Source organism: Onychomys torridus, chromosome 8 (assembly GCF_903995425.1).
Source record: "Onychomys torridus chromosome 8, mOncTor1.1, whole genome shotgun sequence".
In the NCBI taxonomy this organism is placed as follows: domain Eukaryota; kingdom Metazoa; phylum Chordata; class Mammalia; order Rodentia; family Cricetidae; genus Onychomys; species Onychomys torridus.
The window spans coordinates 76,843,928-76,857,799 of NC_050450.1; the positions used below are offsets into that span (position 1 = coordinate 76,843,928).

General features: G+C 47.9%; 1 protein-coding gene across 5 annotated transcripts in view; it reads right to left on the bottom strand.

Annotated features, from left to right (window-relative positions):
- Msi2 (musashi RNA binding protein 2) overlaps positions 1–13,357 on the bottom strand; it is a 245,157-nt gene extending 231,800 nt beyond the window's left edge. For all 5 annotated transcript variants that reach the window (XM_036195661.1, XM_036195662.1, XM_036195660.1 and 2 more), the window contains exon 1: positions 13,265–13,357. In XM_036195661.1, coding sequence (XP_036051554.1) covers positions 13,265–13,357 — 93 coding nt within the window. The remainder of the gene's footprint in view (positions 1–13,264) is intronic.
- Between the last annotated feature and the right edge of the window lie 515 nt (positions 13,358–13,872).

The following is a 13,872-nucleotide window of genomic DNA, read 5'->3' on the forward strand; positions in this document are numbered from 1 at the left end:
TATCCAGACACACCCTCATCAAGAAGGGATGCTGCAGACCGACAGCCATGGAAAAAAGCCCAGCCTGAAGAAAGAACTGCTTCTCTCAGAGTAGGCACGTTGGAATCAACTGGAATGGAATTACAGCAGCAGCTTTTTCTGAGCAGAGGGGTGAATAGCTGACTGCTTCAGGGTCTCTTGTACCTCTTCCATGAGGGGTGGGGACCCCCCCCAGCTGTGCTGGGGACCTCTAGCCTTACACAGTTGCTTACTTTGAATAGATGTCTCAACACAAACACTCCAACTGCACACAGACACACACCCTACTCCCAACCAATCCCTGCACGTCCCTGTGTCTCACCAGAGCCGCAGCAGCTGTCAGCCTATGTGAGTACTTGGGGGGATCACTAAGAAGATGGTGGCTTTCCATAGAAACTTGGCATTTATCAAAGTGCAAGCATTATCTTCTCAACAGAAGCTGACAATTTGTCCCGTTCCTCCCTCGAGAGAATCCAGCGCGCTCACATTTGCTTTCCCCGCATGCTGTTTCTCCTACTACAACATTTCTTTGCCTGGAAAGAAAATATTGTGACTCCTTGCCATATTCACTTCATTAGCATGAGAGGAGAAAAAGCCAAATCCTCCCTGCGCACCCACCCACCCAGCAGCTCCAGCTGGGTTAAATCTAGCAGTATCTAAGATGCCGAAGTTGCAGGAAGGCTGCCTGAGGAGGTGCTAGGGAGGCAGGGCATTGGAGTCACTACAAAATCAGTCCCTTAGAAACTCAAAAAACCACTTGGCTGAAGGAAGAGATCTGTGTAGACGAAAGCAGGGCGCTTATAAGGCAAACCTGGTGGGAAGTCAGTCATTTGCAGCAGGATCCTGGAAAGGTAGCTGTGCTGGCAGAATGCTTGCTTACCATGCACAATGCCTTGGGTTCCACCTCCAGCACCTCATAAAACCAAGTGTGATGACTCATGTCAGTAGTCCCAGCCCTCAGGAGGTAGAGGCAGGAGGATCAGAAGGACAAGATCATCCTCAACCACACAGGCAGTTCAAGGCCATACTGTGCAACATGAGACTTTATGGGAAGGGAGAAAGAGAGGGAGGAGCCAGATGGAGAAGCAGAGATGAGGGTAAGATGAACCCATCACTGGATGCCTATGTACCAGACCCTGACTAAACTTGTCTCTAGTCACGCTTATAGAACGTATTTACTTTGTTTTATGTGGATAGGTGTTTTGCCTGCATGTGTGTCTGTGCAGTGTGTGCATGCAGATCCTGTAGAATCCAGAAGAAGGCATCGGATCCCTCAGGAACCAGAGTCACAGGCAGTTGTGATCTGCCACATGAGCAATGGGAACTGAACCTGGGTCCTACGGAAGAACAACCGGTGCTCTCAACCACTGAGCCATCTCTCCAGTCCAGACTCTATTCACTCTTACAAACCCTGTAAATGAAAATGCAGTCCTACTTCATTAGACAAGAAGTTCGGCTCAGGACAGTTAAATCAATACATCTATGTTCAAGCTTAGGTCAACCGAATTCCAAAGTCCCAACCACTCACTATTATTTCACATCATCTAAACAAAGCCCGAGGATCCTCCATCAGTAACAGTGGTGATCCTTCATTCTTTCAAGGGGGAAGAAGTCCCACCAACACATCCTCCCTTGCCCCAACTGGATTTCCTAATGCCAGAATGTTTGTGTTTGGGCCTAACATAATTATATCATTTCCATTCCCAAACCTGGCTAACTACCATTCAGCCAGTCTCAGGGAGAAGCCCCAACTACCACCTAGTGTCCAACCCTGGAGGATGCATACACCTATGAGCCTGGCCAAGCCAAGGTTTTCTACTGTCTCCTGAAAATCAGGAAGGCCACCTGAGAAGACCTGCTACTTGAAAAATCTAGGCTCTTCCTTAGACCAAAGACAGCAAGAAAGGCAGAGGAGAGGACTACAGAGACGTCAGGGTTAGCCTCCTAGCACGCCTTCCATCTCTGGAAAAGTCGTGTGTGGACCCCCTGGGGCAAGACCTGCTCTGGAAGGGCCTTGCTGCCCTGCACATGGTGCCCAAATACTATCTTAGTTCCACAAAGCCTTGGCTATGGCCTGATACTCTCATTTACATTGATCTGCAAGAGGATCCCACGAGAAGTGCCCCAGCTAAAGCTGAATATACTCTTTTAAAGCCCAGTTTAAAAACAAAACAAAACAAAGGGAAAAATAAACTGAGACTCCTTCCCTAAGGACTGCCACAGCTCTGCCCTCTAATACAGAGACCTCATCCAGTCATTCCTTGCCTATTTACTAAGCACCAGGCCAGGCCAGTCCTGGGGCTCCCCACCAGTAAACTGCCTGCGCCCCAGCTAACTGGAATGCGAAGGCTCATGGAGGCAAAGAGCAGACAATGGGCTTACAGGTAAATAATCCAAGACCCGCTTCTTCACAGACCTGGTCTGGATTTCCCCACCCCTACCTAGTTTGTTTCTTCCTGACACAATTTGAAATTCATTGTATTATTGGCTTGGTAGTTTAGAGTTTGCCCTTGTCCATCTGTACCTCATGCTAACAGGCGACAAGCAAGCAGGGTTGTTGTCTGTCTGATTTACTCCGGGGACAGTGGCTCCTAGCTCAGTGCCTGGTCCCCAGAACATCCTTGAGATTCATGGAAAGACTTATCAAGAGCGAATGGTATGCAAGGCCTCGGGCGCAATGCTTCCTCGGCCTAACAGGAGGAATGGCTGCTTTCCTGTACTAAGTGGTCCCATGATGAGGATGGAGCTTTGAAGATCTACAGCTCTTTGTAGTTATAGGGTTTCTCCCCCACCCCGCCCCACTTTACACTGAGTTTATTAACATCTTCCCATCCCTCAATATTTGCTGTAAATTCAAAGGAGGCCGGAAAACCAAACTTATGAGAATCATATGCACAGGAAAAGGAAAGGAAAACTTAGTGAGGATGTGAAAAGCTCTCCCACGAGGCAGAACAAATGCAGTGAACACATTAGCGGATCAATACATTTAAATGTATTTTAATAAACATCAGCTAAGTATTCCTGGGACAATTTCCAGATAATATTCTTTACTTCCCAAAAGGCTTAATCCTTCAGAAAAGTTAAAAGAGTTTATCCACAGGGTCCAACTACAAAAATTCCTCTTTGGCTCTGGACAATCAAGTGTTGTCCAAAGGCAGAGCAACCTGAAGGGCTTCCACAAGCTGGAAGCATAGAGGTGGCTGGTCTGAACTGGGGATACATCTCATCAAAATGATACAACCTCATCTTTATGCTGTGAGGATCTGGACAGAACTTTTCAATTTGTGTTGTTCCCAGGTTGGTGAAAGACCTGAGTTACGATCATCCAAAGGACAGGTGTGTGTGGTGTGTGTGTGTGTGTGTGTGTGTGTGTGTGTGTGTGAGTGTGTGTGTGTGTGTGCGCTGACAAGCCTACCAGTGAGACAGGACCAGAGAGGCAGGTAACAGTCTCAGATGCCTGGAATCTCAGGGTGGAAATAACTGCACTTCACGCTTCTCGTGTTTGTTAAGCAGAAGCTTCTGTTTCTGTCAGGATGCTAGTAACTCCAGGTGCAGCTGCTCCTTTAATCCTCGTGGCCACCTTGTGTGTAATGGGCAGACATATTGCGTGTGTGCGTGCATGTGTGTGCGTGTGTGCGTGCGTGCGTTAATTATGTACCGCCCTTATCCTGTTTTGCAGGATAAGAAACAGAAGCAAACAAGAGTGAAAGGACTTCCCAGCAGTAGATGACCTGGGTCTGAATCAGAAAAGAGAAAAAAACAAATAAAAACCTTCTACGAACCAGGCAACATCCGAAGGCTGCGGTATAATCAGGCTGCCTCCTGGTTTCTGTAAATAAAGTTTTATTGAGACACAGCCACCAACATTTATTTTCATATTGTCTTTATCTCTTGTCTGATACAGTGACAGAGCTGGACGCTTTTAGAAGACCATGTGGGGTATAAAACTAAAACAAATTACAAGTAACCAACCCCAGAGTTTCATTCTCAAGATCAAGGAATGAAAAGGCAGGCCCCTTGTAACCAGAGAGGTAGGCAGACATGGCCAGGAGCCATTTTCAAGCAAATAGAAGACTGTGTTTTCCAACAAGTCTCACACACTTGTGGCCTTCTGTGCCGTAATATTTACTCTATATAACAAGTCTTAACAAGCAATCCTAAAGTAACAGTGGCCAGGCCTAGGATGAAGAGAGTGCTGGCCCAACATGCCCAAGTTCCTGGGTTCAAACAGCAGCAACACATGGAACCAGATGTGGTGGTACGTGCCTCAAAAGCCCACCATCTAAGAAGTAGAGGCAGAAGCATCAGAAGTTTGAGGTTATCATTGACTACACACAGGGTTTGGGACCAACCTGGGCTAAAGTCCTTTTCTGAAGAGGTGTGTGTGTGTGTGTGTGTGTGTGTGTGTGTGTGTGTGTGTGTGTGTAGGTAGGTGTGTGTGTGTGTAGGTGTTTAATGGTAACCATCCAGGAAGATGCCAGATGGCTGGTCAGCCACCCATCCTTCACCATGAGCATCTCACACGAATCAAGAACCCTAGAAGAGTTAAGGGTAGACACTGAAGGAATCTCTGAATCTGCACAGTGATTGCAGCTAAGTTGGGACAGCTACACAGTTGGTAGTTCTTCCGTTTTTCACTACTCCATGGGAAAAAAAGGGAGTGGGGCGTTTTTTTTTTAAAGACAAATATGAAGAAAAAAAAGTTTCACGTCTTAGAAGGCTTACAGCATGTCCTCTCCCTGAGGTCTTTGATGCCCTTCTGACGGTACAAAACAAAGTGGGGAATACGGTCAGAGAGCCGTCTCTGGTCATCCACGCTCTCATTTATGTTTCCTTAACTGAAAAGCACCATAAGTTGTTTCTTTGAATGCTAACACTAACGCACTATAAGCAAGTCAGAAAATATTTACCTCTGCCTCCAATTATAAAAGGCCGTTAGCAACCTCAACAACCAAGAATCTCTCATTGTAAGTAGTAATCCACTTGCAGGAACTGCATCTTCTAGAGCAGACCACCTAAAAACCACTTCCTGTAAACAAACCACTCTGCTGGGCTTTTAAATCTAATTAAATCCTCACTTTGCTCTTTAACTACAAGAAGCTCACTTTTCATTGAGTGAGGGCAGATGTTTTTATTATTATTATTTTCAATGGTCACAGAAATAATCCCCAAGTAGGAGCCAATCAGAAGCCCAAAGGCAAGCTACCCTCCAAACCACCATTACCAGTCTTGCATGCCTTCCCCATAGCACTTTCTCATTTAACAGTTTCTTGTGCTAACTCTCCCCAACCCCCAGTTGCTGGTAAACTGTAAATACCTATGATGAGCACAGAAGAAGGAGTATTTAAATCTGCCTGGTCATGGGGATCAAACCTGACGGGCCTTCCTGGGGAGTAAAGTAGTCAGGCTAAGACTCCACTTTCCCTTACTTGTATGATTACAGCCGGTCACTCTACCTTTACCCTACAAGCAGGAACCTGTCAGTAAGAGCATCAGGATGGTTGGCCTGCCATATGCTGCCTCCTGCCCTCTTTCCTCTCTTCCATCCGCCTCAGCCACTCCAGCTGCCCTCCACCACCACAGACCCTCCATCCGGATTCTTCGACCACAGAAACACGAAGAAGAAAGGGTGGCAGAGAGTAGGTGACCTTAAAGCAAAGCAGATCCCACTTTGCCATTAGCTCGATACCAAAAAAGATGGCACGAAGAGACAGGGAAATGGAAAACAGCAGAGACAAACTCAATCTCCTCTTTATTTTATGCAAAGTTTCCCTGGTGCTTAGTAATGCCTGCTTGCCTCCACTATTTAATCTCTGCTTCCATTTCATTCTTAGAGGGCCGTGATTATTCTAATTCAGCATTTGGATGACTTCATTTCCGCTCAAGTACACCCAGGTCAACTTGGGTAGAAAAGAAAGAGGAGGAGAAGAAAAATAATCAGCTAAAAGCTATTAAATATCAGCCGTGAGACTCATGATTGGTTTGAGAGGCAGTGGTGAGGTTAGCAACCGTCAGAAACGCAATGCCCCTGCCTCTTCCTGCTTATTAACGTTTTTCCTGGGTCTTTTCTCTACTGTGGCTTCGAATGTAAATAAAGCACAGACTGGCAGCCCACTAACGGCTAATTCAAAGGTATCGGGAGTCTCCAAATACAGAGCTGTAAAAACTTACTGGGCAGAAAACTCGACACACCCGGCCATTCTACAGACCGTTTCTGTGAGGACAAAGGACGGGGAAAAAGAGAAGAAAGAGCAAGGAAAAAGAAAAGCGTACGTGACCCATGTAATGGGGAGTCCTACTGATGGGGTGGGGGTTGGGCAGGATCTCCATATCAATGCTCACTCCACAGAACAATCGAGTTAGATGTCTATGCCAAGTCTAAATGAACTGTGCTTTCTCCCCCTGAGGAACCACCCCTTGCACCCACTGGCACAAGCCGGGGCCATGATTTCTGGTGCATTTGCAGTTCCCACTGAAAACCATCTCGGGAGAGAAAGCTTCCCTTTCTTATGCTAACAACTCCATTGTAAGTGACCTCTTCAGAGGCCTCCAGGAGGACTCGGAGAAGGTAAGCCCCCTGGAAGGACTTCATGTTCCCTCCCATTCCCACCGCAGGCCTCATTAACTCCTTTGCTCCCAAGAGCTCCCAGGCCCTGCCTTCTTTCAAATTAGGTAAAGCTAAACCGTGCTGGGACACAGTGACACAGCCAAGGATGGAGCCTTGTTCCTTTACCTAGTATGCAAATGAACATGCCATCTGATTAACATAATCTCGAGTTTTTCCCAGCTTGCAACCCAGAAGGCATCGGGATATTTTTCTATTTGTGTATTTTAAAACACTGTTAACAGTGCAATAATAATGTCTGATGCCTTTTGCCTAACAGCTGGTTATATTTTGTACACTAAGAGGGGAATGGGAAGCTTTCCTGGAAATCTACTGTCTATTTTAGGAATTCTTGTTTGAAGCAAAAACATGAAGATTTAGGAGAGACGAGGCTAGGGAGCTGAATCTATTTCTAACTCCCCTGGTCATAACAGAGACAGGGTTGGGAGACTGACGTGAGCCGGAAAACCCAAAATTTTGGAGCACCAGAATGGTTTACAGGCCAGCACAGGGACCTTGTTAACTGGTGGTCATGCAGTCTGCGCTGCGGCCTACAAGGCGCCTACGGGAAATGAGGCAGCTTTCTGCTGTCCACCATGGAGGACCTTCCCCATGTCCCCTTCTCCGTAAGAGGTGCTTCTGGAGTGAGGGGACAACACACACCAGACAGGGAATGGAAATAACATGGAGACAGGGTTGGCTTTGCAAGAGGCTGCCACAGGACGAAAACATAAACCTAAAATTCCACCATGGCCAGCCAGTGAGGGACGGGATGAACCTCCCTGACCCCTCTTACAAGTGAAGACACTTTAAGAAGCACTCCAGACTCTCTGGAGAGGCCAAGCAGGTGACTGATGAGGCTCCACCTTCCAGTCAGCCCACCTGCGCAAACCCCTTCAGAAGATGAAGGCCCTGTGAGAGCATCACACAGCCACAAAGGACACACACAGATGTTTGTTTTCTAGGCTCCTCAGAGAATCAAGCACCTTACAGAGCTGTTTATCTGTACCACACATTTGGAGGTGATAAAAAATCTACCCCAGGATCACAGTCCACTTTCAGTAACTTGCCTCCTTACTTCTCACAAATCTCTTGCTTTTCAATTTTCAAAGGCTTTATACCGTTTTTTACTTTTCCTTCTTCTGGGTAACATTCTCTTCACACTTTCTGTAGCAAAAGAAATCTGAATGGTGGTCACAGACACACCTCCATACCCCTACCTACAGCCTGGGTCTAGAAAGCAGCAGACACCAGGTTTACACTCTCAACAGATGCATGCCCCTCCCAGGACCCCCACATCCGCAGAATAAATGAGGTCCCTATGTGAAAAGGTCAGTTCATGCTGGTTTCCAACTGTTTTCCCCATAAGGCTTTCAGACGCCACTCTCTGGAGCCATGGCTAACTAACTTTCTCAGCCCTTCACACAGCCCAGCCCTAGCAAGGAGAGCACAAAGAACCCCCTACACCTCCTTCCCAGGGACCTGAGGAGCCATCATTTCCCAAACCCTGTCCTTCTTTGCTCCCCACCACCACCACTGAGCAGCGGGCCCAGGAAGGGGTTAAAGCCCTCCTATCAAACCGCTGCTCAGGCGCTGGCCCAGAAGGGACATGGGAACCGGGGCAGCGGGTGATAAAGGGCGGATTGTAGCAGCCCACTGGATTGGAAATGACTTGTAGGCCTAATGAAACAGAACTTTGGCAGTAAAACAGAATGAAAAGAGTGAGACAATAAACGGCAAGACAAAGGGTGCAGAGTCGGTTGAGCTTAGCCAAATAAGCTCACTTTGTTGCTGGGAAAAGCCAAAGCCGATTAGGATAAACCAATGACTAAGCATAAGTCTTCCAAACTAATTACACAGCTCGCCATGTGAAGTATAATTGGAAGCCGCCATGGCTCTCACTGGAGTCCTGTAAAGTAAGCATCACCTAGCGAGTGGAGCTGGGCACTGGAGCTGCCCTGGCATCATGGGAGCAGCTAGGAAGTGGGAAACTTTCCATTCTATCCAGGACAAGGCAGAGGGGACATTCTGCTTCCAATCCTCTTTGATCCCAAATCCCTTGCAAGAATGTAAGTAGGAGAGTGGAACCTGAGGGGGGGGGGGGGGGGGGCAAAGAGGAGTGGGGAGTGGAGGGAGGAGGAGGAGGAGGAGGAGGAGGAGGAGGAGGAGGAGGAGGAGGAGGAGGAACCTGTGTGTAGGGAGGGTTTCTCCAGCCCAGAGCACTTTGGTTAAGAGATGAGCTCTTTGGAGTGGCTCTGCTCTGGCACATCAGAGCATCAGTCATCTGCCAGGTTTTGGAATGGTCTGTATACATCATTCCTGTATGTATGAAATCATGAACACAGATAATGTTCACCGAATAACCAAGGCAGTTAAATAAATTACTGGACATCAGCGTTTCTGACAAATGAATAAACCGTGCTCTCTGTGCGTACTGTCTGCTGCCTGCCATGGGAGAGGCAGGGTTCCATCAGGAGTGTGGAGGCTAGCTTATGTCACAAGTGCCCACCCAGGCTTCACCCAGCCTGGGCTGTGTGATCTTAGACAACTTCTTTGTCAGCACCCACATAATGGAGATGCCGTCTGTCTGTCTCACTTGACACCCTTGAAAGCACATTTTAAAATGCCTTAAAAACTTAGCACCAAACACATTTAACTGTAAAACAGAAACATCAACACACAGTAAAACTATCTTAAGGTTAAGATCCAAACACCCCGAGTTTCAGTCATGTAGACCAGCGCCTGGGACAGGAAGACTGGAAGTAACTTACTCAGTTTTCCTGGGTCTTACTCATAGGATGAAGAAGATTCCAGATTATAAATAGTGCCCTTTTCCAAATAAAGACTGTAGTCTCACATCAAGATGCACTGCCCCTGAATCACGAAGCCCAGAAATAAACTTTACTGTGTTGAAGATTGTTCTGCTTACTACATACCATGCTCACTACTGTGAGCAATGTAGTCTTTTGTTAGTCTATAAATACACTGGGTTATAATCTATCTACTTATATCTAAACACTCTCTACAGGACTTTCCCAGCTTAAAGACCAGCCTTAGGAATAAATCAGTTCAGGGGTCAACAAATCTGGTTCTCTGTTTGTTTTTATAAAGTTTTATTGGAACACAACCACAGCCATCTGTTTACATGCTAGCTGCAAATATTTTCACCCTACAATAGAGACCATATGGGCTGGAAAGCAATTTACTGGCCTTGACAAATCTGTCAACAGCTTCCCTCTAAGGGAAACTGAGGCCAGAACCAAGGTCTGCCAAGGTGTTGCTGGAGGTCATCCCATAGTCGGGCTCAGCAAGGAAGGCTTAGAATACCTTCTACCTTGCCATTCTCCACAGAAGGCACCAGAAACAGCCACCTAGTGGGGAAGGACAGCCATCTAAGTTTTCTGAGTCCCACGCTTCATTTCAGGATCACATTTTAATATAAACAAGTATCAGCATTTGGGGGGGGGGGGGCGTGTCTCCTGAGAGGAAGATGGGAAAAACAAAAAGGGTTGCTAAGCCTCCGTTTTGAGTTATTTAAAGCTCTGTGTGTGTGTCATTCTGTACCCACTCCACTTACAGCAATGGCATATTTAAACTCCCCTTAGCTCAGCCCCTTGATAGCAGTCCTGTCCGTGTGGACTGCCACCTGAAATAAACAGCTGGAGCAGCTGCTACCCCAGGCAAGACAGGAAACGGGAAAGGACAGTAAATGACAGCGAGGGGAAGCTAAAATGTGGCGCACCCTGCATGGAGGCGGAGGTGGAAGTTCCGACATGGAAGCAGAGAAGCAGCAGGGTGTGTGTGCACTCTGGCTCAAACTTAAATCCGTACGGTCTCTACCATCCTCGAAATCAAGGAGGCTCCAGGACATCTTCTCAGTGCAGAGAGAAGATGGATGGGGGTGCCCAAGTCCGGGGCACTCTCCTGTGTATACTGAAGAGACATCAAGTCTTCGTCTCCTAGCAGCACTCAAATACCATCTCCCAGTGAAAAACAAGACAATGTAAGGAAATGACTCGACCTGGCACTTGACAGTTAGCAGTACTCATCTGAGGTAGCAAACTTATACCTCGCTCATCTGCTTCAAGATAGCTCCAAACAACCTCACACAGGCATGTAAGTGTGTGTGCATGCTGTGAGGATGCTTCATGTGGCAGTCTCTACACCCCCTGACACACACGCGCGCGTGTGCACACACACACGCACACACACACACACACCCCAGAATATACTTTAACAAAGGGTAAAGTCAGTGTGTCAATTTACCCACTACTTCCTTTTGCTGCGGCTGGTTTTTACTCATGGTCCCCAAGGCCTACAAGGAGACTCTCCCTACTTTGATCATTCTGGATTCAAACGAACAATACCAGAATCCAGAGAGGAGGTGAACCCTGCCCAAGGGGCCACTAGATTCCAGCAACTGACAAATAAGCTCTTCGGAAGGCAAGCCCAGATAAGACTCAGAGCATGTATGAAAGGAGATACTAGCTCGTGAGTAGAGTGTTACAGGCTCTGATACATTCCAAAGCCTCCTTAGTCCTTTAATAAAACACTCCATAAGTTTATGCGTCCTGACAGAATCCACAAATATTACTGCACAATTAACTGGGCAGCATCCGACCCAGCAAGTGCCATGTTGGGGAAGAAGGTGACTGCTGCCCAGACAAGGGGACAAGTGTTCTCAAGGCTGTGTTGGAAGCTGCTGTGGGCAAGGCCGAAGCTTGCCGAGCATCCCACAGCTGACACTCTGAGTCACGACTGTGAGTGCTCATGAGAAACAACTGGAAGGAAGGAAGGAAGAAAGGAAGGAAGGAAGGAGGGAAGGAGGGAGGGAGGGAGGGAGGGAGGGAGGGAGGGAGGGAGGGAGGGAGGAGAGAGAGAGGTTGGGAATATGCAGAGATGTACTGCTGTCTGTGGCAAGTAGGAGCCTGTCTGGAATACAGTTACAGCTCATCCGGGCAGCAGCAACCTCCCTGACACCTGCAAATGGGCCTGGGAGATTCCAAGGCAGGTTATGGCTCGACAAAGAAAGCCCACCTCGTGTTTGCAAACACTAACCCTGGACTCAGTTTGAAGGCAGAAAGATAGCAAAGAGCCCCCCCCCCCCCTTCAGAGTATGGTGCAAGACAGACTTGTCTCATTTAATTACTTCCAATCCTTCTCCTTAGGCAGGGAGGGGCCAATGATGGATACTTCCCCCTAGTGTCAAAAATTGTTCTTGCAAAGAGAAGCCCTGTAACTCCAATACCACACACTTTGCTTTCCCTGTGAACTATCCAGAACGAGTCAGCCCCCAGACCCGACGGTCACTTTAGAAGGACTATGAGGAAGGCCTCTGTCAAAACCCACCTAGGTGGGAAATTCCATGCCATGTCACATGCACAGCTGAACTGGAAGATGCAGTTTTCTCTTCGTTGTGTGGTCTCCCATCCATGCAGAAGTTGATTAATACAAGAGGCGCGGGATGGGGGGGATCTTCAATTCACAGCTAAATAAAAGGTCATGGCCCTCATCTCAGGCAGTGGCTCATGAAGAGACACAAATGGTGACTGAGTCATGGCTGTCCACTGCCCTGGGCAAGCGAGCAAAAGCACAGGACCTTCAGGCCAACTAGTGGGTGGCAGTGCCCTTGTCTTGGGCTATGGCAAACAGGACAGCCACTGTGGGAGTAAATGAATGATAAAAGCTGAGTGGGCACTGCACCTCCCCAGGACACCTCAGAGCTCTGCCGCGTCAGCCTGTCAGCAGGGAAGGCACAGAACTACTATGGAAGGGGTGGGTCCGCTGCTTGGGCTCCCGTAACATCAGCCACAATTACTCAACGAAGCAGGAAGTGGAGGCCCGCTCAGCCATTCACCTGCCAGCCTCCTTAGAGCTATGGCTTCTGTGGGAGCTAGAGAAAGAGGACCACATAAAGGCCAGTCCAGGGCAGCATGACATCTGGGGAGATGGCCACCTTCAGGAAGAACCCACTCATATGCTACTGCCTCTTTTACCAACTAGAAAGCAGCTGACAAAGCCAACACCCACAGAGGTTCATCTCATATGTCTATCTAAGCCACACACACCTTCTCCTCACCCTCCATTTCCTGACTAAGGGCTCCTAGCTCTAACAGCATACCTCAGGATGTCATTTTGCTTGTCTCGTGGGCATTCAGAGCAGAATGATGATGGGTACAGCCAACATCTTTCCCAAGTCTCCTTGGGCACTTAACAGGGAGAATGTTCTGCTGCCAAGGGCCCCAGACACCCTCATTTCTGAATGCCATCTTCCAGAAATACGATGTGTATGAAATCCCAGCACTGGTTTACAGGACTTTACCTTTCACAGCTTCTGTGGGCGCCTGTGCCCTGTGAGTCACAACCCCACATCCTTTCCCAGTCCTGGCTCCATGTGGCTGGCAAATGACAGCCAAACAGGACTGAAAGGGCACTGTTGTGTGCTTCTGCAGGCGCACAAGTCTCCACGCCAACCAAAGCCAGACTCTGCCATCGCAGTGCCTGGAGTTTCATGTAAATCGCAACATGGAATTCAAGGGCCCAGTTCTAGAAGAGACAGCTCTAAAGTGGGCCCAGGGAGCCACATCGGAGCATCCACCCACACGTGTGGGCAACTGCTGTTCACCCAGGGGCTGCACTTACCTTGCCAAACTGCTCGAAATACTGCTTCACATCTTCCACTACAGTGTTCGCAGACAATCCTCCTACAAATATTTTCTTTGTTCTTGTGACCATCTGCAAGGGATGACAAGAGGGGGGGCACAGGTAAACCGGGTTATCAGAAGCAGTGTTTGGTAAGACACTTCAACAAGCCTTGCTCCAGTGTTCTTCCAGAAAGGCAGTCTGGAACCTGTGCCAGCACCATGGACCAGTAGCTAGTTAAGGATGCTGGAGTCGGCTATTCTGAATGATCTTAGGCGTTCAGCCTACCAGAGCAGATTGGAACTTCTTGACAGCAGAGGGGGCCCCTAGGACCTCTGTGGCCACAAAACATGGCTTCATTAGCATGTTGAGAAAAATCCCACAGCAGGCCATTTTAAAATTGAAGAGACACAAACAAAACACAGTTAGAGGCATAAAGGCGATATTCAGAGAGTAGCCAAAACCTTGTCAATTAAGACCACATGCCCAAGATGATATGGGCAGCACCAATTGCTCTTGATGGTTTGTTGGTTTGGTTTTTTTTTTTTAAGTTGGATGGGTAGGGAAAGGGGGTGGGACTGGCAAGAGTTATGGGAGGGGGTATGAAC